General features: G+C 33.8%; 3 protein-coding genes across 3 annotated transcripts in view; all 3 read right to left on the bottom strand.

Annotated features, from left to right (window-relative positions):
- The window catches only part of LOC115986581 (UPF0481 protein At3g47200-like), a 62,347-nt gene extending 44,227 nt beyond the window's left edge, over positions 1 to 18,120 (bottom strand). The window contains exon 1 of the mRNA XM_031109726.1: positions 18,025 to 18,120. The gene's annotated coding sequence lies outside the window, so the exon portion shown is untranslated. The remainder of the gene's footprint in view (positions 1 to 18,024) is intronic.
- On the bottom strand, positions 3,809 to 7,770 carry LOC115985040 (probable E3 ubiquitin-protein ligase makorin-1). Its single transcript, XM_031108016.1, has 3 exons — positions 7,706 to 7,770; positions 7,279 to 7,348; positions 3,809 to 5,186 (listed from the first exon to the last, which is right to left on the bottom strand). The coding sequence occupies exons 1-3, from the start codon at positions 7,768 to 7,770 to the stop codon at positions 4,878 to 4,880; spliced, it is 444 nt and encodes a 147-aa protein (XP_030963876.1). The 3' UTR covers positions 3,809 to 4,877.
- Positions 11,883 to 14,270, bottom strand: LOC115985039. Its single transcript, XM_031108015.1, has 4 exons — positions 14,206 to 14,270; positions 13,518 to 13,951; positions 12,608 to 12,687; positions 11,883 to 12,548 (listed from the first exon to the last, which is right to left on the bottom strand). The coding sequence occupies exons 1-4, from the start codon at positions 14,268 to 14,270 to the stop codon at positions 11,883 to 11,885; spliced, it is 1,245 nt and encodes a 414-aa protein (XP_030963875.1).
- Positions 18,121 to 23,879: the final 5,759 nt, after the last annotated feature.

The raw sequence follows: 23,879 nt of genomic DNA, 5'->3' as shown, positions 1-23,879 counted from the left end.
ATGGACTATTCCTAATCTTCCCCCAATAGTAAAGGGTGATTGTGAAGTCAAAGTCATCCATCCCTACAACAAGAGCAAGGAATTTACCATTAAAAATAGACATAGCAAAAGGCTGGATTATTTTTAAAAAGTTACTCTACAATTTGAATACAAATTAAACAATAAAATAAAGAATCATCATTTGAGCAGTAAAGTTATTTTTATGTATGTAGGCCATTCTGTTGGATACTTTATGGGATAAAAATTGAACCAAATTAAAATTTGCCTCTTAAGTCCTAATATTCACAACTGATAATACTTAGACAAAACCAAATTAGATTTGCCAAGTTATATAGGTATTACTCAAACAAAACCAAAAGGTAATATTCTTCTATTAAATTTAACAAGTAAAAATTTTCCTCATGTGCACAATACATTTATACTCAGACAATAAACAATATGTGGTCCTTCTCCTTGTGTGATATTATTTGACTTACCGACACAAATGGGTCCACCATTACTGAGATGTGGTACTGATATGTATATATTTATTCAAAAATAAACTTTTCTGACCTACGCAACACATATAATCACATAAAATAATCTGACACTTTATAATTTCAAAATAAAGAGGAAAAAATATAAAAATGTATGCACTTGGTGATAATTTTGTTTGACAACAGACAAACACGTGAAGTTTCATATATGGCCTAAATGGGTTGCACAACCACATTTACAAACACATAAGTTTTATAATTTGGTGATAATTATGCATCCTACATCATAACCAAATTTGTTTCTCATACCATATAATTTCGTATTCTGAATCTAACACAGATACAAACACAGGGGGGAAAAAAATCTTACATGGACCTTAATTGAAAAAGTGTAACACCTGAGATGGGAGGATGAAGGCGGGTCAGTGGTTGTGCGAGAGGAGGGAGGCGGGTCAGTGGCTGTCGCCGGCGGCTTCTAGGGCAGTGGCTATCGCCGGTGGCTGCTAGGGCAGTGGCTATCGCCGGCGGCTGCTAAGGCTCATGCTGTCGCCGACGGCAATTACGGTTTGGGCTATTGCTGGTGGCTAGGGGTTGGTTTCTTCCCTCTCTCCCCTTCTCTCTCGTTGTGGGTTTCCAGTAGGTTCTCTCTCGTTGTGGTTTCCAGAAGATAGAAAATAATTTTTTTAATTTGGTACCAGTGAATATTTTTTCTCACGTGTGTGCAAATTTAGTTTGTAATTTTTAATTAAAAACATGCCACGTCATTAAAAAAAATGCTAAGTCATTGTTCTGTTAGCCACATAATTAACACCGTTAACAGAAGTTAGTAAAAGAACCAATACAACTCAGTTTTAAAACTTAAGGGACTAATTGTGCTCGGTTCAAACTTGAAGGACCAATTGTGCACACAGGGTAATCTTTAGGGACCAATATTGTAGTTTCGCCTAAAATTTATGATCCTTGCAAAGGTTAGCATAAAAAATTTGTAAGGATGTTAAAACTTTGTAGCTCACGATCCATGTTTGTTGTGGGATAGTAAATGATTATGATAATGGAAAATGCTAACGAATGCCTTTAGGGCATTGGTTAATAATCTATTTAAAAAAAGTTTTATGAGAAAAGAAAAGAAAAATTAATGTTTTGACAGTTTTTTTCATTTCTCATAAAAGTTGTGTTAAAACTTTTCTAAAATGGATTGTTAACTAATGCCCTTAAAGCACTCATTAGCATGACCTTATGATAATTTATTCTAACAACTTCTTCCAAGGAAAAAAAAAAAAAATTCTTTTGAGATTTATTTCATGCAATTAAAATTCCCAATGAAATAAGATTCATGTCCCTAATCCTATTCTTTCTTTGCATTTGCTCAAAGAGTAATGCTATGAACTTAGCAAAAAGTTAAAAAAAAATTTACAACATTTCTAGATTAGTATGTTATATCATTAAAAAAAATTCAATAGAAGATTACTACAATTTTTTTTTAAAGATTAATATATATAGTTGGCTCATGTATGAGTTGTCATGGTAATTTAAGAATATTGTGAAATTGTTATGATTTTTTTATTATGTATCTACCGTTACTCTTGCTCAAACTGTTTCCAATAGATGCAAGTCCGGCTTAGATTGAAAATGTTGAGTATCTGAGTGGAGGTCACTGACTCACTAACAGTCTTAAATGTTCAAAATGTGTGTAAAACACCCTTGAACGTTTAGACCCTCAAATTACAAATAACCAATTCAAACTTATCAACAAACAATGTACATGCGGAAAATGTAAATAAGCTAAAACAGAATTGATAACATAATCTAAACCAAATAAAATCACATCTACAGCAGAAATTAAATGACAAAGATTAAGGGAAGAGAGATGCAAACACAAAGACAACACAGCGATGTGTTATCGAAGAGGAAATCGAAGTCCTCAGCGTAAAACCTCTTCACTGCCCTCAAAGCGGTCAAAAATCCACTAAAGAATGAAGTTGGGATACATGAACAGCAGAAGACCCTCCAAGCCTAATCTACCTAGTGTACCTAAACCCTCCAAGCTCCTACTCCAATGAGATTACGCCGAATCTTTGTCTTCTCTACCTTATCGGATTCCACTATAGCCCATAGCATCAACCAATATCAATTAGTCCCTTCCTAACTGCTTCCCAAGCACCAAAAAGCCTTCTTACAGATATGAGTATGGTGAGAAAAGGATTTGGCTAATGAACCTCTCAAGGATGTAACAATGGAGAGGGTGAGAGTTAAGGAATTTGGAGAATTAATATGTAAAGATTGTGAATGAGTCAATCTTGTTTTTCTCTAGGGTTTCTTTCTCAAAATTCTTTCTAGAAGCTCTTTATATTTTGTGGGTATAAGAGGTATTTATACTTGTGTGAGAATGGAATGCAAAGAGTCAGTTTTTCAAAACAGAGTGGACTGGCGACTTGGCCTCATGACTTGACTGAGTCGCGAGTCCAATCCGAGAGTTAACTGAATGGCCAGTCTAGACTTTTTGTCCTATAGTGCTACAGCTGGCATGATGGTTTAACTTCTCTGCATGCTTCACTCGTGTGCATCCTCTAGTGGCTTGCCAGTCACGAGTCACCCACGAGATCCAGTCATGAGTTCCTACTTTAGTGCACAGTCTTGAGCATTTCTTCACACTTTCTTACACATTATCCTTACATGATTCCCACCTAAATATAGGGTTTCTAAATGCTGAATGACAAGAAAATTTGGCACGGAATAAAGCTAACAAGATGATTGATTAAATTCAACCTTACAATCTCCCCCTTCGACTATTCCGTGACAAAACCCTAAAACAAACTTTAGACTTAACATGTGAGTTAGGAATAGTTGAACAAAACTCACTCACACCTAACTCTAGAATTTGTGAAGCTCTTGAACCATAATAACAAGTATCTCCTGAAACACAACAACATAATATGATCATTGTATGCAAAAAACTTGTAATACATATGAAGCAAGCACAATGTGATCAAGCAAAATGGACCTAAGTAATAAACCATGGCTTGACCAAAAACGATCAATCGCTATAAACAGTGACCACAATGCTTATTCACACACGAAATGAACATCCGGACATGCAAACTAATAAGCTTAATGCAAAGTATTATTTGCATGTCCAATACTCAACCGATACATAAACACTAGGTAAATGCATCAAGGATAAAAATCCAATAAGGGCATAAGAGTGATGTACTTAAAGAAAATGCAAAACATTTAACAACAAGTACTAAGCTACAAAGCATAGGTACAAAACCCAAAGTACATAGTAAACTTAAACTGAATATAAACTTACATATATATAAACCAATGTACCAACAGCTTTTAAAACATACTCACAAAAGCACTGTAACCATGACCAGAAGTATATATAAACTATAAGCAGATAACTGTACTAAAAGAAAACTGAATTAGCCAAATGTTAGGCTATCCAAAAGTATGTGTGAGTTTATGTATCAGCTTCCTCTTCTTAAGCATACAACTCCCCCTTTCACTATGCACTTTTCGCTTTGTGTTGCTCTCCCCCTTTCACTGTGCTCTCCCCTTTTTTGACACAAATAGCTAAAGACTGTCCTCTAGCTTTTGTTGAATAGCATCTAGCTGTGTCTCCATTGTCATGAGACACATTTGGACCTGATTGTTGGAAGAGTAAAGAACTTTTTCAAGCTTGACAATACGCTGATGTAGACTCACAAACAAAATACCCAACCTGTCACCGTGATGGTTGGATTGTTCATGCTAAGTGTTAGTTGTCTGTAGCACAGGAGTAATGGGAGAAGTAGTCTCGGTATGCACAGGTGTAGCAAAGCCATGACCGGATGAAGTGGCATGAAGGAAAGGTTCACTCTTAGGTGCTTTGGAAGAGTGACTTTTGCTGGCTTGAAAAGAAATCATGGACAGTGGACGAAGACGATCCATTTTCTTCCCATCTGTTGGTGGACTTACTCCTTTAAGAACCATGATCTTTATAACAAGACTACAAAAAGGAATGCATGTTCGTGTTACTGATCAAGCCGTTGTTTCCCCAATGATTTGAAAGATGTGAGCACATATGTCAATTGGAGCTCCAGTGATCAGATCACATAGGAACTGAGCTCTTCCAAGGTTGATGAATGCAGTGTTTGAGAGTGGATACAGGTTGAAGAACATGATCAATTTGAGAGTATTCAGTTCAGGTGCAAACTTTGTAGTGCCTATGGATGTGCCTTTGCTCGAGACTTCATGATCAGGCCCGAGGACTTGAAGAATGTCTTGTATCTAAGGCTGTCTATCATCATATGGAGTAAGGTCTACATCTGGTCTAGTGATGTGAAGAACCTTTGCAATGTAGTCAGGATTGATGGTGAACTCTTTTCCACAAACCCAACACTTCAACTCAACTCCAATTTACCTAACATTTGAATAGAATTTCTTGACCAATTCATCAATCAGGTCCTCAAAGTTCTCGAACAGATCAGCCCAATCTTTTGCTTCAAATATCCTAGGAATAAATGTAGTTACCAAGGTTTCAAATTTGACCACTTGTTCCACCACAATAGGAGCTTTCTGAAAAATGCGAGAGTGTGTTTGTGAATCAAGAGGAGTCCTGAATCTTTCACTATTTGACTCTTGAGATGAACAGCGAGTCCGTTTTGAAACAGGGGATGATGGAACATCAATTACAATGTCTTTTCCTCGAGAGGAACAACGAGACATCTGCAAAAGAACAGACACACAACAGAGAACCAAGTGCAAAAACCACAAGACACAAACATTAACTTGATTAGATTCAAGTTAGTCAATGAAATAAGTGCACAATGAAATATAGAAAGAGATAGCACACAAATGTGGTAAATGGATCAAGAATGCAACATTTAAGCACGAGAAACATTGGTGTGTGTGGTGTGTAGGCACAACTAGGCACAAAGTAGTCTATGAAAGCCCTAGAAACACAAGTAATTGTCTTTGAGACAGATTACTACAAGTAGGGGTGTTCATGGTGCGGTGCAGTGCGGTTTTAGGCCATTTTTAGCACTGCACTTTGTAATGTGGTTTAGCTAAAATTATAACTACACCGCACCTTATTTTTGCTATCACATGTGTGGTGCGGTGGTACGGTGTGGTTTAAAGTTTAGCCAAAATCATAACTGCACCGTACCTCATTTTTGTGGTCACATATGCGGTGCGGTGTATAAGATGTGGTTTGAATGATTTAAAGTTGGTATATTTTTCAAATTTTGGGCTTTTTCTACCCAGCCCAAAAATTATTTTTCCCTTTGTTTTGGTCCAAGTTTTAAACTATTGAGCTAGTTTTTCTATTTTGGGTTGGCTTTCCTAATCAACACTTGCTAGGGTTATCAAACTATTTTTTTTTTTTGGAAAACTAGGGTTATTAAACTATTAATAATATATTTAATATTAAAAATAATTAAATATATTAATATATAAAGAGGGTGCGGTGCAGTGCGGTTTTCTTATTATAAAACCGCAAACTGCACTGCACCATGCAATGTAGTGCGGTGCGGTGCACTATTACTTGCGGTGTGGTTATGCCATTTTGTGGGCGGTTTTGGTGCGGTTTGTGCGGTTTATGCGATTTGGTGAACACCCCTAACTACAAGCATGAAATGCACAGCACAACATAAGTTAGAACAGTTAACATGCTCAAAACAAAGACATAATCAAGGAAACAAGTATATCAAGCATCATTCAATCAAACCCCACAAAACCCAATCAAACAAACTCAACAAAATAAACCAACCCATGGCCGAAACACCATATATCACAATACTCAATAACAACTCACAAATCAAGAAATCCAAGGCAAAGAACATGAAATTTATAGTGAGAATAAGAAAACCCATACCTTTTTCTTGAAGATTGAGGTTGTAATGATGAACAAATGGAGGTTTTTCGAGAGTGACTCGGTGAGTTTGAGAGGGGTAAAAATGGGGAAGACAATGAACAGTCACAAAAATTCGAGGGAAAACTCAAAAAGGTTTTAAAAACTGACCTATTTGCGCAAAACACGCGTTTTTCGTGACTGAGTCAAGTCGCGTTCAAGTCACCAAGGCAAGTCGCCAGAACACTTAAAACAAAAATTTTTGGTGACAGTTTTGGCTACCATTTTATTCAATGACTTTACTCTTGGTGACAGTTTTGTTTATTCTTCATTAGTTCTTTAAGCTACTCATACCTCTTGGTATCCAATTCTCCATCAAATTCCTTAGCTGATAAGATGTTCAGCATGGGGAAAAGAAATCAATATCTGACTTTATACTTGGCCTCTTGTTTATTCTTGAGTCTGAGTTACAGGTTACAATATTGTTATATACCAGCCAGTTGGCTCATGTCATCTGTGTATAAAGTTGAAATATTAGTTTTCAATCTAAAGTATATCTCAACGAAAGCATAACTTATCTTATATCTTGTGTAAAACACCATAGTGTTCAATTAAGCAACAGAGCATGCAGTCAACTACTCAAAAGATAATTAAAAGAAAACCACAAAGAAAAAACAAGTCATCAACCAACAAAATGCAAAATACAACAATTATAGAAAACCACCACATCTTCACTGCAAAATCCCAGAAGATCAAGAATCAATGAGACATAAATCTTTACTAACACAGAATAATAAATTTCCAGGTAGTAAAGGATGCTTACAATAACCATTACACTAAAGAGAATCAAATTTGATTATATGTATAGCATACAAGTAAAACCGTTGCACTTAAGATTAGTTAAACCAGAAACCATTGAAAAATGAAAATCGCAATAACTATTTATCTTATTAACATTCACGTTACCTTATAAAAGCAACTACTCCCAAATGGGCAGTTTCCATTCCCAAAATCGAAGTGCTTGCAATCAATGGACCTGCAAGAAAGACAATAACAAACTACAAAACTGAGAACAACAATATGCGTTCACAATACTTCAATTGTTAGTTATCTAAATTGTTTATCAGTTTCTTGAATTTACTACCAACACTTTCAGGAAAATTGACTAAACAGTATCTGAAAGTTGCGAGTTCTCAAAAACTTTCTGATAGAATTTTCTCAACTAAACAAGAGAGTAGTAGTAGATGACTCCGTGTTACTAGAAAGTTAGCGAATTACAACTCTAGTAGAATTATTTAAAGGGGGACACAAATCAAATTTGAAAATCAAAAACCAGAAACAGGATCACAAGTAACATGAAGGTCTATTGTCTAGACAAGAGTTAAGAAATTACTTGAGCTTTGCCTTGTAGCTATCAACAATGTCTTGCTTCTCTTCAACAAAATTGATCAAAGCCATAACAGGACGGAAAGTATCTTCATAGCCTTCTAAAGGAAAATCTAGGGAATACTCAATTACGCCACACACTGACCAATGTGGTAATCCCAACCTTTGACATCAGGCAACTCCAGCCAGCCATTTTCTCCAGCTATGAGGTTTTGAAATTAATCCAAGTTTCTAACTTAACTTTACCTGAAATTAATCCAGACTAATGAGAAGGAATTAAAACTCCACATAAATAAAAAAGAACTAACATATATTTGTATCCATGCCTTAATTAGGTGAAGAACCATGCACACTTTGATGCCTTACTTTCAGATATATGCATTGGAACCTCAGCTGCCCCAACATTAGGCAATAACCCCTGACTCTGCTTCCTCCCAAACAAGCCCTTCTCATCCTTCTACCTCTGCTGCTACCCAAAACAAATGATCATAATATTATACGTCACAGTACATGGCTTATGTGGCACTGTGCACGGCTTAAGGTGATAGCAATTTTATTGAATCGCTGCCATTAGGAACTGTGCCTCCTATGTTTCCCACACATCTTCTGAATTTGTTAAGAAGTAAGAGTTTGATGCAGCTACAGCTAGCATCTGTATAAACTGCAAGTCATATGTACATCAGTCAAAACACAACAGCTACAGCGGGTAATGTTAAAAGTTCACGTAAGAGGCACATGTCAGATTAAGTGTGCTAGCCACGTGTTTTTATCTGATTAGCAGCTAGATTTGGATTAGTTACAGAAAGAGTTAGAATAGTTCTCTCTCTGTTAATTCTAATCAAAGTAAGTATACCGATAGAATTCCTATCAGTTTATTGAGAGTTTCTCTTTTAGCGATGATAGTCACTCCACAAGTACAAACTCTTTCCCCTCTTCCATTGAGTAAAACATTGTCCTGTTCTTCAAATTTTTCCCTACTATAATCTCTCAACAGGTTATACTTTTATGTGACAAACTTCCCCTTGCCCATCTCCACAGTAATAAATAAAATGGCCAACAAGAACAATAGAGTGCAATTGGTATGGAGTCTAAAGTTATTCTTCTTTATTTCCCTTTCCTCCTTTTTTGTGCGTGTGTTTGTAGGATCCTAGATGATGGCTTTAATGACTGCACACATATTCTTGGAGGAAAAACATTCTAAGGTGTGCAAGCCTCAGAGTCAGTTATTGACAATTCAATCTTTAGGCTAACAATTTCAAACGTGTTATTTTTCATCCAAAATCCAAATAGCAAAATCAACCAACAATTTAAGCTCAAATCAAATCAGAATGTACAAATCAATCCCAAAATCCTCTCCAATACATCATTCTTTTCCTACAATTTTTAGACACCCAAACAGATTCTCGAATGAATCAAAGAAATTTAATAGAACTCAAATTTCAACACAAGTTAATGGTTAGGGATTCGAGCTAGAAAATTTACCAATTGAAAACACCAACAATAAAATTATAAAAAAAAAATAATAATAAAAACTAAAAATTAAAAAAAAAAAAAAATCTCAACAAAACCGATAGAATACAAACTCATTTATTTTTCTACGATTTCTCACCAACCAAACAGATTCTAAATGAGTCCAAATAAATTTAATTGAGCTCAAATTCCACCACAAAGCTAATGAATTGAGCTAGAATTTCAAAGCAATTGAAATAAATATAACTGTTAAAATAAATAAAAACTCAAACAAAGCCTATTCATTTCAAACAATTTCTCCAAATATAGATGTAAACACAAATTTTTTCCAATTGTAGAAAATTAAACAATTGAAAAGAAATATGGTTTGCAAATAATAATTTGTATTGATGAATAACAAATACAATCTCTATTTCAATTCTTTTACAAAAGAATACCCTCTGATTCTATCTTCATTGAACTTGACTCGAATAAGGAATCTTCTTGACTTTAGTTGAAAGATGGATTGAACGGTCTCCACAACAAATCTCTAGCTTCAAGCTTATTAGAGATTTATTGTCTTTGAATATGAAGACTTTTAGGTTGAAGTTCTTTGGGGCGTTAGAGGCTTGATCCGTTGAGCTTCAAGGATTTGAGGTTTGTTGAAGTTTATGGAGGCTTTTTCAGCTTAATTCCAATAGAACTTCAAAGAACTTATTTGAATGTTCTTCGTGTGTTCTTGAGACAGTTTCTCCAGAGATTTGACGTCTTCAAAACTTGGTCTTGAAAATGAGAAGGGATGTCCTCTATTTATAGTGATTTCAGAGGATAAGCTCCACTATGAATTAATATGTTTGAAAGTATGTAGCAGACTTTTGATTGGTCCAAATTCTTCTTAGAGATAATTATCTCTATTTATCTATTTTGATAAAGATCATATTTTGATAAAGATAATAATCAACAAAGATAAATAATTATCTCTATTTAATTTATTTAATAAAGATAATTATCTACCAATTTTGAATAGACAATTTATCTTTATTTTATTTATTTATTTATTTATTTTAATAAAGATAATTTACCCATAAATTTTGAATAGGAAATTTATCTTTATCTTGTGGGCCAAATGACACGTGGCAAATTTTGATATGCCAATGTGATGCCAATTTGGATGACACATGTCATTATCTAATTTAATTAATTTAATGACATTAATTTAGAATTTGCCACTAAACTTGATGTGGCATTTTATAATTGGCTTAAAATTTTGCCTCTTACAATAGAATCCAAGTAAATCTATAGAAATGCAATGAAATGAAAAGCTGTAGAAGATCGTACCTAGTAGAATCGGATATAAGTGTAATTTCCATAATTTCTCGGGAAATAAGCAGAGAGAGACAGACCTATAATCGGAAAATGGGGTGGCGAAGAGTGCTCAGTCTATCAACAGCTCGCTTCTATCTTGTAGATGAGATAGGTGACCACCACAAATCAACTCGTCGGAGATGAGATGAGCTCCGATCTTTTGGTCTTTTGAGATGAGTTCAGGTCAATTTTGAGAGAATTTTCTGAATAGCTCTTATCTTTAGGTCTTTTGAGATGAGTTCAGATCAATTTTGAGAGAATTTTCTGAATGTGTGAGCGGTTTCTGAGTGTGGAGTGTGAAAAAAATGAGTTTTCCTTTTGTATTTTAATTTTGGACTTTATTTCAAGGGTTGGAAATTTTGAGATATCTTCTATCAAAGGTTGCCATAGGATGCGTTGAAAAATGCTTAAATTTTGAGGTAAAATTAGCGCTGGAGTGTAAAAACTAGCCCACCTAATTTTAATATATTATTCCGAGGGTTGTATAGGTTTATTTCAAGGATTTTAATAACCCTCGGAATAAAGCTAATCAAACTTAGCCATACGCCCCAATTTTTAGTGATGGTTTCGGCACTTTTTAGTCAACCCTTGAGAAAAGTGGGTTGAAACAAGTCAAGTTTGTTCTAGCGAAAGGACTAATACCACTCCAAGCATCATGCAAAAACCAATCCTAAGTCCAACAAAACTAATCAAAGAGTGGCACTATACTTATAAAAAGGTATTTAGTATTAAATAATACAACGTCAAGCATATTAAAATCTAATAATTGAAAGATGTGTATAAAATAACCATATCAACACCACTACTTCAGGGTGTTAGTGAGAAATTATTTTTTGTATATATGTTTCTCATTTATTAGATTTTAATATGACTGACATAGTATTATTTGATACTAAATACTTTTTTCATCCCCATAAAAAAAAAAAAAAAAAAAAATTACTTTTTTCATTGATGGTAAACATATGGTTTTATATTTTGTAATGTAATATGTACATGCATAAATGAACCGTACATCACATTTGTGTAATGTTGTAATGGTCGCAATATTTTTGCAAACCAAACTGCCCAACAAAGTGGCTATATATAAAACCTAAGGGGAAAAATCAGCGAAAGAAATCGTTAGATGTGAAAGAAAATATTTTTGGAGCAAAACAAGAAGAATGATATTTGCGTAGATGCAGCATGTCGCGAGATTCATTAACATAGCATATAGCTTTATTTGCTAAAATACAGACTCACCAGTCCACAGATGTGGAAACATCACAAACTTACAACAAAACACTAAAGCTATTATTACAAAGTTCAGAATGCATCTAAATAAGCAGAAGCAAAGCACTAAGTCTCCAACAAACACTGAAGCACGTAGATGTTCAAGTGGGAAAGACAAAAGGCTTAAGGAAACTCCAGAAACTGAAAAACAGGGCCATGATTCCAACAACAGTTGCTGTCCCTCTCCAAAAATCTTTGAAATATAGAGTTGTAAAGGATGCCATGACTTTGCTCCAAACGTTGTCATAGTGACCTTGAATGTTTTTACTGAGTTCCCCATAGCAGGAATGATTAGCTTCTACAATTTGTTCGCGAAGTTTGTTGATCAGAGTTGCCACTGCCTTATTGTCGCCTAGCCAGTTAACAATAACTTTTTTCTCAACAAGTAGATCCACATCTGCTTCAGTGTTAATAAGATTATCCAACAATATAATATAATTACATATGTAAGCTTCCCGTGGATAATGGCACTGCTCTAAGGCCATGAGGTTTCGAACAGCACATTCAGTTTCATACCCTATTATAAAGGATTTGAGTTCCAAGACAGGATGCATGTTCTCCAGGCATTTGAAGCGAGGAAAGCAAGGAAAGCAACTCAAGAACCATGACATATTTAAAAATGGACAAATTTTCAATAAGTTACTCTTTCGAAATTGAATGTCAAGAAGGCGTCTAGTCTTGGATTTGCTGACTTTGAATTCCACTCCTGCCTCAGACAGCTTGGTTGCACAAGGTACACGTTCAAAAGTTTTTCCACATTTTAGATTCTGTGGATGGAGAAAATATCTTAGGAAATCAGTAAAATGTTTGACTTCCTTCTTCTTACCAGAGAATATCTTCTCGTAATCAGAATCGAGAACAAAACCGGAACTTTTCCAGAATTGGAAAAAGTATTCATGGAGAAGCCTATGAAAGGAATTATCTTCATTTTGCGGTTACATAAAAAGTTCGTTGTAGGCAAACTCGTATAATTCTCCAGAACAAAAAATGGAACCTGATTTTCTAGTAATATCAAGTCCAGCCTAGAAAGCACGGACGCGGCTGGGAGGGTGGCGCACCCGAGTCCGACGCGGCGCGACGCGGGACGCGGCGTCCGACGCGGTTGACCGCGAGTCCGGCCGCGTCTGAGTTTTTTTTTTTTTTTCTCGGATTCGAGCCGAATCGGCTGGATTCGCGCCGACGCGGCTCGATTCGCGCCGAATCGGGCCGATTTCGGCCAGAATCGGGCCGTATCGGCAATATCGGGTCGTATCGGCCGGCGACCGATACGGCCGATACGGCCGAAATCGGCCGAAATAGACCGAAACAGGCCGAAATCGGCCGAAATTGGCCTTAAAACTCGCCGGAGAAGCCGAAATTCTGACCTCAGATGTGTTTTTTTGCCTTCTTTTTTCTTTGTTTTATGAATCAAGTATATTAATGTGTTTTTTAAGAATATTTTAATAGTAAAAATATATAGAAAATATAAATAAAAATATTTTTAATAATTTTTTAATCGCCGAGTCCCGCCGCACCCGCACCCTACTTTTTCAAAAATTGCCGAGTCCCGCACCCGCACCCGCACCCGCACCCGAGTCCCGAAACACACCCGTGCTTCATAGAGTCCAGCATTATGTTATAGCTTCGCCATGGGTTTTCCTTTTCATGGTTTGCTTTTGGGTTTTTCCTTTCTGGGTCGTCTTCTTCTCTCTTTTTTTGGAAATTTATTACACATGCATCCCACATCCTCCACTCACACTTTTCAGAAATGGTAGTCATTGCTGGTGGGTCCATTGGCGGGTTTTCTACAGTCCTCCACAACTGTTCAATGATAAAAATAGAATCCAAAAGAATCATTGTCATGAATTCATCTTCTTTGACGTCAGTGTCCTCTAGATCTGCATAACAATAAAAGATCTTCTCGTATTTGATTTCCTTGATGCGTCCTACAAGTTCCGCCTTTTTCTTATTCGTCCGATCACAGGCATCCCTGAAATATCTATATTTTAACTCTTCCATTTTCTTCAAATTTTCATTGCAGTGATGAAAAGGGCCTATTGAAATTAGCTTTGGAGTGTAGGCATCACCATTTACGTCACGGAGTTTCTGGGGAACCTTGTAGATACAATACTCATGCCGCTTCTCAGGTTCCACTTCCGGAATTTCTACAATATAACCGCTTACTGACTGCCTATTGTTGCATATACATTAATATATTAATACGCACAGAAGAAAAACAAAAAATAAAAAACAAAAAACAAAAAACAAAAACAAAACAAATGAAATGGTAACAAGAACAAAGTTTAATTACAAATTAACCAAGTTGGATGACATGCCATCTCACCCAACCTTCTTAAGTCATTTAACGAACCCATTCAAAACTTAAGTTGTTACTCTCCCGTCCCTCTCTCTCTCTCTCTCTCTCTCTCAACCACTCTCTCTCACTCCATCGGCACCCCGATCCCTTGTCTTTCCTCGTCATTCCCTATCCCCACTCCCTTCACCTCCATAGTGTCACCACATCACTGAATCAATATCATTTTTCAAAGCCACCAACTACATCCAATTTGACCCAAGTTTGTGTCAAATGAGCTCAATAACTCAACCTAAACCCATGACCAGAATCACCCACACAAAATCCGATTACTCCCTTACCTAATTAGCCACCAATTGCCAGTCAAATAACCAACCACCACCCATATCTAGCTAAGACCCACTCAACCATGCCCTTCATAACATACCATAATGGGTCCATTAAATGACTTAAGGTCATCATGTGAGATTCACATGACAGGACACTTATTTAATTTAGGTGAATGTCACCTCTCGTCCAATTAAGTTAGTAACTAAACTTTTATCTGTATAAGAAAGGATTTCTTAAAGAAAATAGGAAATAACACTGAAAGCTTTTGATGCAAGAGACTAAGAAAGGTAAAAGAACAAAGAAACCCTTGACTTTCTGAGCAATGACCTAAAAGACTTCATAAAGATGTAATAAAGGTTAATCATCATTTTAATTAATTTGAATACCATTAGACAAAAGAAAGCTTAATCATCTTTTTAACTCATATGGTTCTCAATAATCCAAAAAGGTGTTCAAAAAAGGGGGAAAAAAGAGTTTAAAGAGGGAATAAGGAAATCTGACCAAATAAGCAAAACCTAGAAAGCTTTACACAAGAGGAGATAAGAGACAAAAAGAAAAGAAAAGAAAAAGGAAGAGGGATAATAAATCCAAGGATTGTAAAGACACCCACCCCAGCAAAAAAAGACCCGAAGTAGTACTAAGAGGTAGGTGTTTTTTTTTTTTTTTTTTTTTTTTTTTTTAATGATCGACCCCCTCCCACCTTTTCTTTTGTTTTTTCCCCTCCTTTTTTTTTTTTTTGGCTAACGGGAGTACATAGAGCCCTTTGAGATTTGAGCACCTCACTATTCTCTCAAATGAGTGTAATTCCTTGTCTCACATATACTAGGTTAGTGGCAAAGCCAACAATGTTTTCCAGTAGGGCCAAGCAAAATATATCTATAATTTATACCCACACATATCAATTTATGCTTAAAACGTGTCTATTAGATGATTGAGTGTGTCTATATATATATATATATATTATTTTTATGTATATATAAAAATTTGATCAAGTCAATTTTATACAATTTAAGAGAATTTTTGTTTTCACTAAGTTGTGTAGTTATCCTTTAAATTAATTATAATTAATACTTTGAATATTTTAAATAATTTTTTGTGTTGAATAAATTAAAGATTACACATTAATGTATAATAATAGTTTTAGAAAACGTGAAATGTATAAAATAAATTAATTCAAATATATTAATTAATAAATATTACTTTTATATGCCTTAACATATACAATATAATAATAATAAAAAATTAAATTAAATATAAAAAAAATATTTTACTTTTTTTTATGGATGAAAAAAATATAACCTATCCTAAAATTTTAATTGTAAAAATCATAGTATCATTTCTTTTAATGGAAAATGAAAAAAAAAAAAAAACAAAATCAATGCATTGTTGTATCCTCAATATTTATTTAAATACAAAATGAAAAGGAGTTTGCTTTTAAAAAATACAGAGAATCAATGAGTTATATTTGGTAAAAACCGTATAATAATAAATACTAAAATAAAAAAGAGATATTGTACTTCAAATTAATATTTGTATAAAATTTTAAAAATATGAGAGGCCATTAAGGAAAATTAGACATAATAAAATATATTTTAAAAAAGTGGGGTGGCGTGGGGGGAGAGGGGTGGGTTTGGGTCCTCTCCCTACACCACTGCACCTGGTAATTACTAGAATGATCCTTTGAGATGGCCTGAAAATGTTTGTTAGGAATTTCAAACCTAGATTCTCATAATCTCATGATTGACCCTTGGTAGTCCTTTTTCTAACTCACCACCAAAGAGGGAAAACACAGGCACATGCACCAGCTGTTTGTATGTATGTAGTAATTGTATTAGTATTGCAAAATCTAAAGGTCGGCAACAGAAGTACCTCATCCTTTGCTTTTTTTGGTAGTAAAACCCATAATACAAACCCATAAAAGAAATTTTGTATAGAAGGGGTAAAAATAAAGAGAAAAGAAATTGATTATCTCATATATATAATTAAAATGAAGCTTCATGCTTACTAACTTATTCATTAATACGTACATTATTATGTATAAGCATAACTTGACAAATAATCAAACTTGAAATTAGATTAAATGTTTGTTTGTTTGCTAAAGACAGTAATATAAATTAGGTTGTTTCTTATAATGAATATAAATTGTTTATGAACATTTAAAAAAAAAAAAGCATCTTGTGGGTTCCAATAAAATTAACTAGTAAAGTTCTTGTTGTCGAATAAGAAATTTTAGATTCAAACCTCGTCTATACAAAAAACTAATTGGTATCTTGTCTAATAATAAAATGCAATTATCAAGGAGCAGTCACAATAAATTAAATTTCTATTATATCTATATAGAAAATGAAAAGAAAAGAAAAAGTATCCACATATGTTTTCATATATGGCCATGGTGCATGGCTTTTTTTTTTTTTTTTCAGTCGAGATAATATTTATATGTTCATTAGTGATGTTGTAACATAGTAGCACTTCTCTTTCTTCAATAAAACTATTATTCTCTATTCATAATAATATGGAATATGTGTTGCCCCATTTCTTTGATTTGAATTTCATCTCCTTTTTCTCTTTCATAAGTTGTACGTAGATCATATTAGAATATCTCTTATCAAACCTGTTATTGTTGAGGAATATTGTTTCCAAAATATCAAGTAATTACTCATTTAAATTTTTTTTTAATTATTAATTAATAGTATGTTTTAAAGTTTGAACTCTAGAGCAACTAGAAAGTAGAGAAGATGAGAGAAGAGGGGAGATGAATAGTTATCTTTTCCCTTGTTTGGATGTTTTAGAAATTAATTACTAGAGGGTAGGAGAATAAATATCTATCTCCTATATTTAGATGTTTTAAAAATTAAAATGGAACAAGTATGTATCTTTTTTATGTTATGTCTTTGTCTTTGTATTAGAATCTCATTCCTTTTCCTCAGTGTGTGTGTGCGCGTGCTTGTTTTTCAAAAATAAAATAAAATAAAATGGAAAAGAAAGAATATGAAAAGAGAAGAATATATAACTCTTTTATTTTTTAATATAAGTGAAACCTCTACTCTTCCCCAATTTTTGAGATTAAAAATAAAGGGTTTGGCTCCAAATCTCTTCCCTATTTATTTAAGGATATATATATATATATATATATATATAAGGTTAATTTAAACATCCCTACATCCTATCCCCTTGCCTCTATCCCAATTCCCAACACCACAAATTTTCCAAAAAAGAATAGGACAAGATTTTTCTCTTAAGTAGTTTGGATAAAAACCCTTCAAACTCCTTATAAATGTTTTTAGTAGATATAACTTTTAAAAACCTAACCATTTGATTGCATTTACTTTATTTTTTTAACACGCATGCCAAATTTTGTTCAAATTGAATGTTATTTACTATTTGATCAATAACTTTTTTTTTTTGAAATTTAAATATTTGATTGATAATATAACTATTAATATTTGATCTTATTTTTATTGAAATTTTACAAGCATAGAAAATATAATAAAAATATACAATCTAACGATTAAATTTTTAAAATTCACATTCAATAAAAATATATAGGAAATGTGGTTTTTCTCTAAATAAATCTTTTCCAAAAGAATATATAGTAAGTACTGAAATGAGAAGGTAAGAACCTGCAAACTTCACTGGAAAGAAATGCTTGTATGTCTTGAGATACCTCCTCTAAAATCACACTCATTTGTAGTCTATCTTTTTGTTGATTATGTGCCCTGATCTCTTCCGCTTGCACTCTTATATATAGTTGGCGTAGTCTGTCCAGACCGTCCCAATCCCAAACACTAAACTCCTTTTCTTTCCAAATCAGTCGCAATAATGTTTAGTCACGTCGGGCAACGGTGCACGATAGGGGACCAATGTTGCCATATATGTATTGTTTTATTTTACTCTAAAAACGGCCAAAACAGTGCACGACAGGTGACCAATGTTGCCACATATGTATTGTTTTATTTTACTCTAAAAAAGGCCAAAAGAGATATATATATATTCTAAATTTTATCTCAAAAAAAAAAAAAAAAAAAAAAAAAAGCTAAAAGAAGACTTGGTATTCTTGTTAAAAAAAAAAAAACTTGCTATTAATTTGTTCATTAGTCATTCATTAAGGACCATTGCCATTGCCCTTCCTAATTGTTGTAAATTGCTACATAATGTTTACAAGCTAACAAGACAATAAATTAATGTGATTAATTTTACATCAGCAATATAATAAATAAATAGAAAAATTAACGAATGCTTTAAGAACTTCAGTTTAGAAAATATTTTTAGAAACTTTTTATAGGAAAATAAAAAAGAAACTAACTTTTTCAATATTTTTTTATATTTCTCGTAAAAGTTGTATTAAAATTTTCCTAAAATTGTCTATTAACAAATGCCTTAAGAGCACCCGTTAACTGGATACATAAATAAATTTCTTAATTACATTTTAGTTGTGTTTTATAAAGTGATACATCAGTTTATAAGAGCATTCACATCAGTCTCAGCAAAATTTTAGTTAAACAATGGAATGTGACTATGGTAGTTCCCTATTTATTGAATAACCAATGTTTGAGAAATATATACAAAATGTTTATTATTTATTAATATTTGATATTTATAAACATTTTTTGGATTTTTAGGTTTCGTTTACTCATATTTAATTGTTTTTAGTTTTTATTTAAGTTAAAATAAGATTCTAATATAGTAGTATATTTAGGATATATATTCTTAGGAATATTTTTACTTATGAATTAAGTTTGGGTAAAATACATTTTTGTTCCTTATTTTTTACACTGTATTTTAATTTAGTCTCTAACTTTTCAATTATGTAAATTTGGTCCTTAACCTTTCAATACCATGTCAATTTATTCTCTGCTGTTATCTTTTGGATGGAAATTATTTACGTGGCTAACAACTAAAATAAAATTTTAGTTTCCGTTGATATGTGATGTAGAATAGACAGCACATGCCTTCCTAGAGCAATAGGGGCACTGGAAGTCACAACGTAAGATCAAAGAGGGGTGCCAGTAGAGGCCATCGGGGCGACAATGTCGAAATTGCATGAAATTCGGTAGGTTGAAGGGAAATGGAATTCTGATCCAAATACGAGTTAACTTGAGTGTCACCTAAATTTAGGCAAATTCCTTCGTTAAGGCCCCGAAAACAGTATTTTTGCTATTTATAGTAATATTTGTTTTTCCTTAATAACTTTTAGTTTAAAAGTCAGAATAAGTTCTCATCTATTTCAAGACGTCTCTTAGAGACAATATTTTCAATTTCCGCAATTATCTCAATTTTTCTATTTTTGACAAAAGTCACTATTTTGCCACCTAATTACGTGATTAGCACAAATTAGAGTTTCTAGGCATTGCCCTAGCCGCCCTAGGGTTTCTTTTACTATTTAAACAAACTATAGCCTCTAGGGAAATTTAGTTTTAAGATTTATAAAATAGAGACTTTGTCTATTTTTCTTTGGTGGGTTAATTCCTGATTTATCACTTTGTGGATTCAAGAAACCCCTCATGAATTTGAGGTTTACTACCCAGGAACTAATAGTTTATTTTTTGTCCATCAAAGAGAGTATCGTGTGTGCTTTCTTCAAACTTTCATGACATCAATGTGGCAATAAACTAGTTTTTTATTTTGGCTATTTGCCATGTCAGCAATTTCTGTCCAAGAGATAATGGAAAGGACTAAATTGACATGACATTGAAAGTTTAGGGACCAAATTAATACAATTGAAAGGTTAAGGACCAAATTCAAATATGGCGTAAACGATAGGAACAAAATACATAGTTTACCCATTAAGTTTATATAATATATAAGTTGGTCATAAGCTTAAAAACGAAAATTGAAATTTTTGTATCAATAAATTTTTCAACTATTTTTTTTTCCTTTCATAAGGTAGATTTTATCGTAAAATTCTTCTTTTGAGTATTCAAGAGAATCCTTCATGACTCTAGGTCAAAATTTTCCTTCACATGAATATTAAACAAGTCATATGAATATTAAAATTCTTCTATGTGTATTATTTAAACAAGTTACATGAATATTAAAAAAATGTTATATGACTAAAAGCACACGCAAATTCTCTTTTCAACCACCACATAGATAGACGGGTCGGCTCCATTTTCAATTAGTAAAGCCTCTTGTGATCAAATATGAGATATAGGGTTCAAACTCCACCTTCTTGACCTCATGATAAAAAAACATGCATTATAAGTTGAAACTTTATTTTATTTGTTAATTTTTATAAAAAAATAAAAAAACCTCTATCTGGTTGGAGAAATTTTCTTCCTAACCGATTTCACACATTTCTTTTTAAGCTGAACTAAAATAGTAAAATGGTAGATCACATTTTCAAATACATATGTAAAACTTTTATACGTGTAGTTATGTACCATGTAGTCTCCCTCACAAATTAATGAAATTTGCTCACACCTCCCTGTGTCAATTTGTTTCATTAAATGCTAGCATGTCACAATTTGTTTCATCTATTAAGGGACCTTTTGTCATTTTTGTTGGAACGATGGGGAAATGCTCCTTTCACAAAACGTGACTTTTTATACTTTCTATGAAAGGAGGCTTCATCTGATCTTGAAAGAGATAAGATAAGGGGCCACGTGTCAATATTTTACAATTGCAAAGATTGACTTCTTTTTTTTTGTGAACATAAAACTTTGTTTGGTTGGACGGAAAGCATGTAAAAATATTTTTTTAAAGAAAATATTGTGCGTGTTTCTGAAAAAGCTCCGAAAAATATTTTCATTTGATTGATTGAGTTCCTAAAAATGTTATAGAAAACATATTTTTACTAAAAATTTTATGAATTTTTAGGTTTTGTTTACCCATTTTTAATTGTTTTTTAGTTTTTATTTAAGTTAAAATAAGGTTCTTATATTGTATTATATTTAAGATATATATTCTTAGGAATAGTTTTACTTATGAATTAAGTTTATATAACATATAAGTTGGTCATAATCTTAAAAACGAAAATTGAAATTTTCATATCAATAAAATTTTCAACTTTTTTTTTCTTTTCATATGATAGATTTTATAGTTAAATTCTTCTTTTGTGTATTTGAGAGAATCCTTCATGACTCTAGATTAAATCTTTCCTTCACATGAGTATTAAACAAGTCATATGAATATCAAAAAAATATTAAAATTCTTTTACATGTATTATTTAAACAAGTCACATGAATATTAAAAAAATGTTATATGACTAAAAGAACACGCAGATTGTCTTTTCAACCACCACATAGAGGGGTGGACTTTATTTAGTTTAACTGATAAAACCTTTTGTTATCAAATAAGAGATCTATGTTTCGAATCCCGCTTTCTTGACCTAATGATAGAGAACAATCATCATGGAACGAGCATTATAAGTTGAAATTCTATCTTATCTGTTAAAAAAAGAAAAAGAAATAAAAAATAAAACCTTTATTTGGTTGAAGGAATTTTCCTGCCAACCAATTTCACACATTTCATTCTAGCCTGAACAATAATAGAAAAATGATAGATCATATGTATACTGACTACAACTGCAACAATGTGAAATGAAGACTTCCAGTTTTGGTCATGAATTAAGGGACCTTTGACATTGTCATTTGATCGAAGGGGAAACACTCCTTTCACAAAATGTGACTTACGTTTTATGAAAGGAGCGATTCATGTCTTAAAAGAGATAAGATAAAGGGTCACGCGTCAATATTTTGCAATTGCAAGGATTGACTTCTTTGCTTTTGTGAACATAAAACTTTGTTTGGTTGGATAGAAAACATGTTAAATTTTTTTTTTAAAGAAAACATTTTGTGCGGTTTTGATGCTCCGAAAAATATTTTTATTAGTTTGGTTGAGTTCTTAAAAATGTTATAAAAAACATATTTTTTACTACTTTTTCGTATTGTCTCATCTTCCAAGCATGTTCGTGGGGATGGTGATTGCGTGACTAATAATGACGATTGGGGGTGGAGGATTAGTTGAGAACAATGGTTCATGAAAGTTCAAAAACGTGTAAAAACACCTTTGAACGTTTAGACCCCCAAAATACAACTTAACCAATTCAAGCAATATGTCAAACAACTAGTGTGCGGAAACTTAACATATGCTATAATATGAAATTGGTTAAAAACTATCTAAGCCATAACAAAATAAAATCCACAGCAGATAATAAAAAGGCAAAGATAGAGAGGAAGGAAGATGCAAACACAAAGATAACACGCGATGTGTTATCGAAGAGGAAACCGAAGCCCTCGGCGTAAAACCTCTCCGCCGCCCTCCAAGCGGTAAAAAATCCACTAGAAAATACAGTTGGGATACAAGGACAGCAATAGACCCTCCAAGCCTAATCTACCCAGTGCACCTAAGCCCTCCAAGCTTCTTGCTCCAACGAGGTTGCACCGAACCTTTTTCTTTTCTAGCTTCCCGGATTCTGCTACTAGACCGTAGCATCAACCAATGAAGATTGGTTCCTTCCTAACTGCTTCCCAGAAATCCAAACAACTGTCTCACAGTGATGATGATGGTGAGAACCAGGTTTGGTATAATGCCTCTCAAGGATTTGACAATGGAGAGGAAGAGAGTTGAGGAATTTGAAGAGACTCTAAGGTATAGATTGTGGGTGAAACAATCTTGTTTTTCTTTAGGGTTTCTCTCTCAAAATTCTCTCTGGAAGCTCTCTTTCAATCGTGGGTAAAAAGGGTATTTATACTGGAGTGGGAGAGGAATGTGAAACGTCAGGTTTTACAAAACAGGGGTGGCTCGCGGCTTGACTCGCGGCTTGACTAAGTCGCGAGATCCAGTCGCGAGATAACCGTATGGCCAGTTGTCCTCACAGTGATGATGATGGTGAGAACCAGGTTTGGTATAATGCCTCTCAAGGATTTGACAATGGAGAGGAAGAGAGTTGAGGAATTTGAAGAGACTCTAAGGTATAGATTGTGGGTGAAACAACCTGGTTTTTCTTTAGGGTTTCTCTCTCAAAATTCTCTCTGGAAGCTCTCTTTCAATCGTGGGTAAAAGGGGTATTTATACTGGAGTGGGAGAGGAATGTGAAACGTCAGGTTTTACAAAACAGGGGTGGCTCGCGGCTTGACCTCGCGGCTTGACTAAGTCGCGAGATCCAGTCGCGAGATAACCGTATGGCCAGTTGTCTTGTTTTGTCCTGTAGTGCTCCAGCTAGCATGACTGTTCATCTTCCAGCATGCTTGGCACGTGTGTGCTGCGTCTGGCGGCTTGCAGCCGCGAGTCACCCGCGAGTCCAGCCGCGAGTCTCTGTTTTCTTGCACACTCTTGAGCAATCTTCACTCTATCTCACTCACTACCCTTACATCAAACCCACCTAAATACAGGGTTACTAAATGCTGAATTACAAGCAAATTTGGCACGGAATAAAGCCAATTAGATGTTTGAATAAATTCAACCTTACAATCTCCCCCTTTGGCTATTCCGTGACAAAACCCTAAAACAGACTCTAGACTTAACATGTGAGTTG

This window comes from Quercus lobata, chromosome 4, assembly GCF_001633185.2.
Source record: "Quercus lobata isolate SW786 chromosome 4, ValleyOak3.0 Primary Assembly, whole genome shotgun sequence".
Lineage (NCBI taxonomy): Eukaryota > Viridiplantae > Streptophyta > Magnoliopsida > Fagales > Fagaceae > Quercus > Quercus lobata.
The sequence above is the reverse complement of the archived record's forward strand: the minus strand, read 5'-3'. Positions and strand labels throughout refer to the sequence as shown.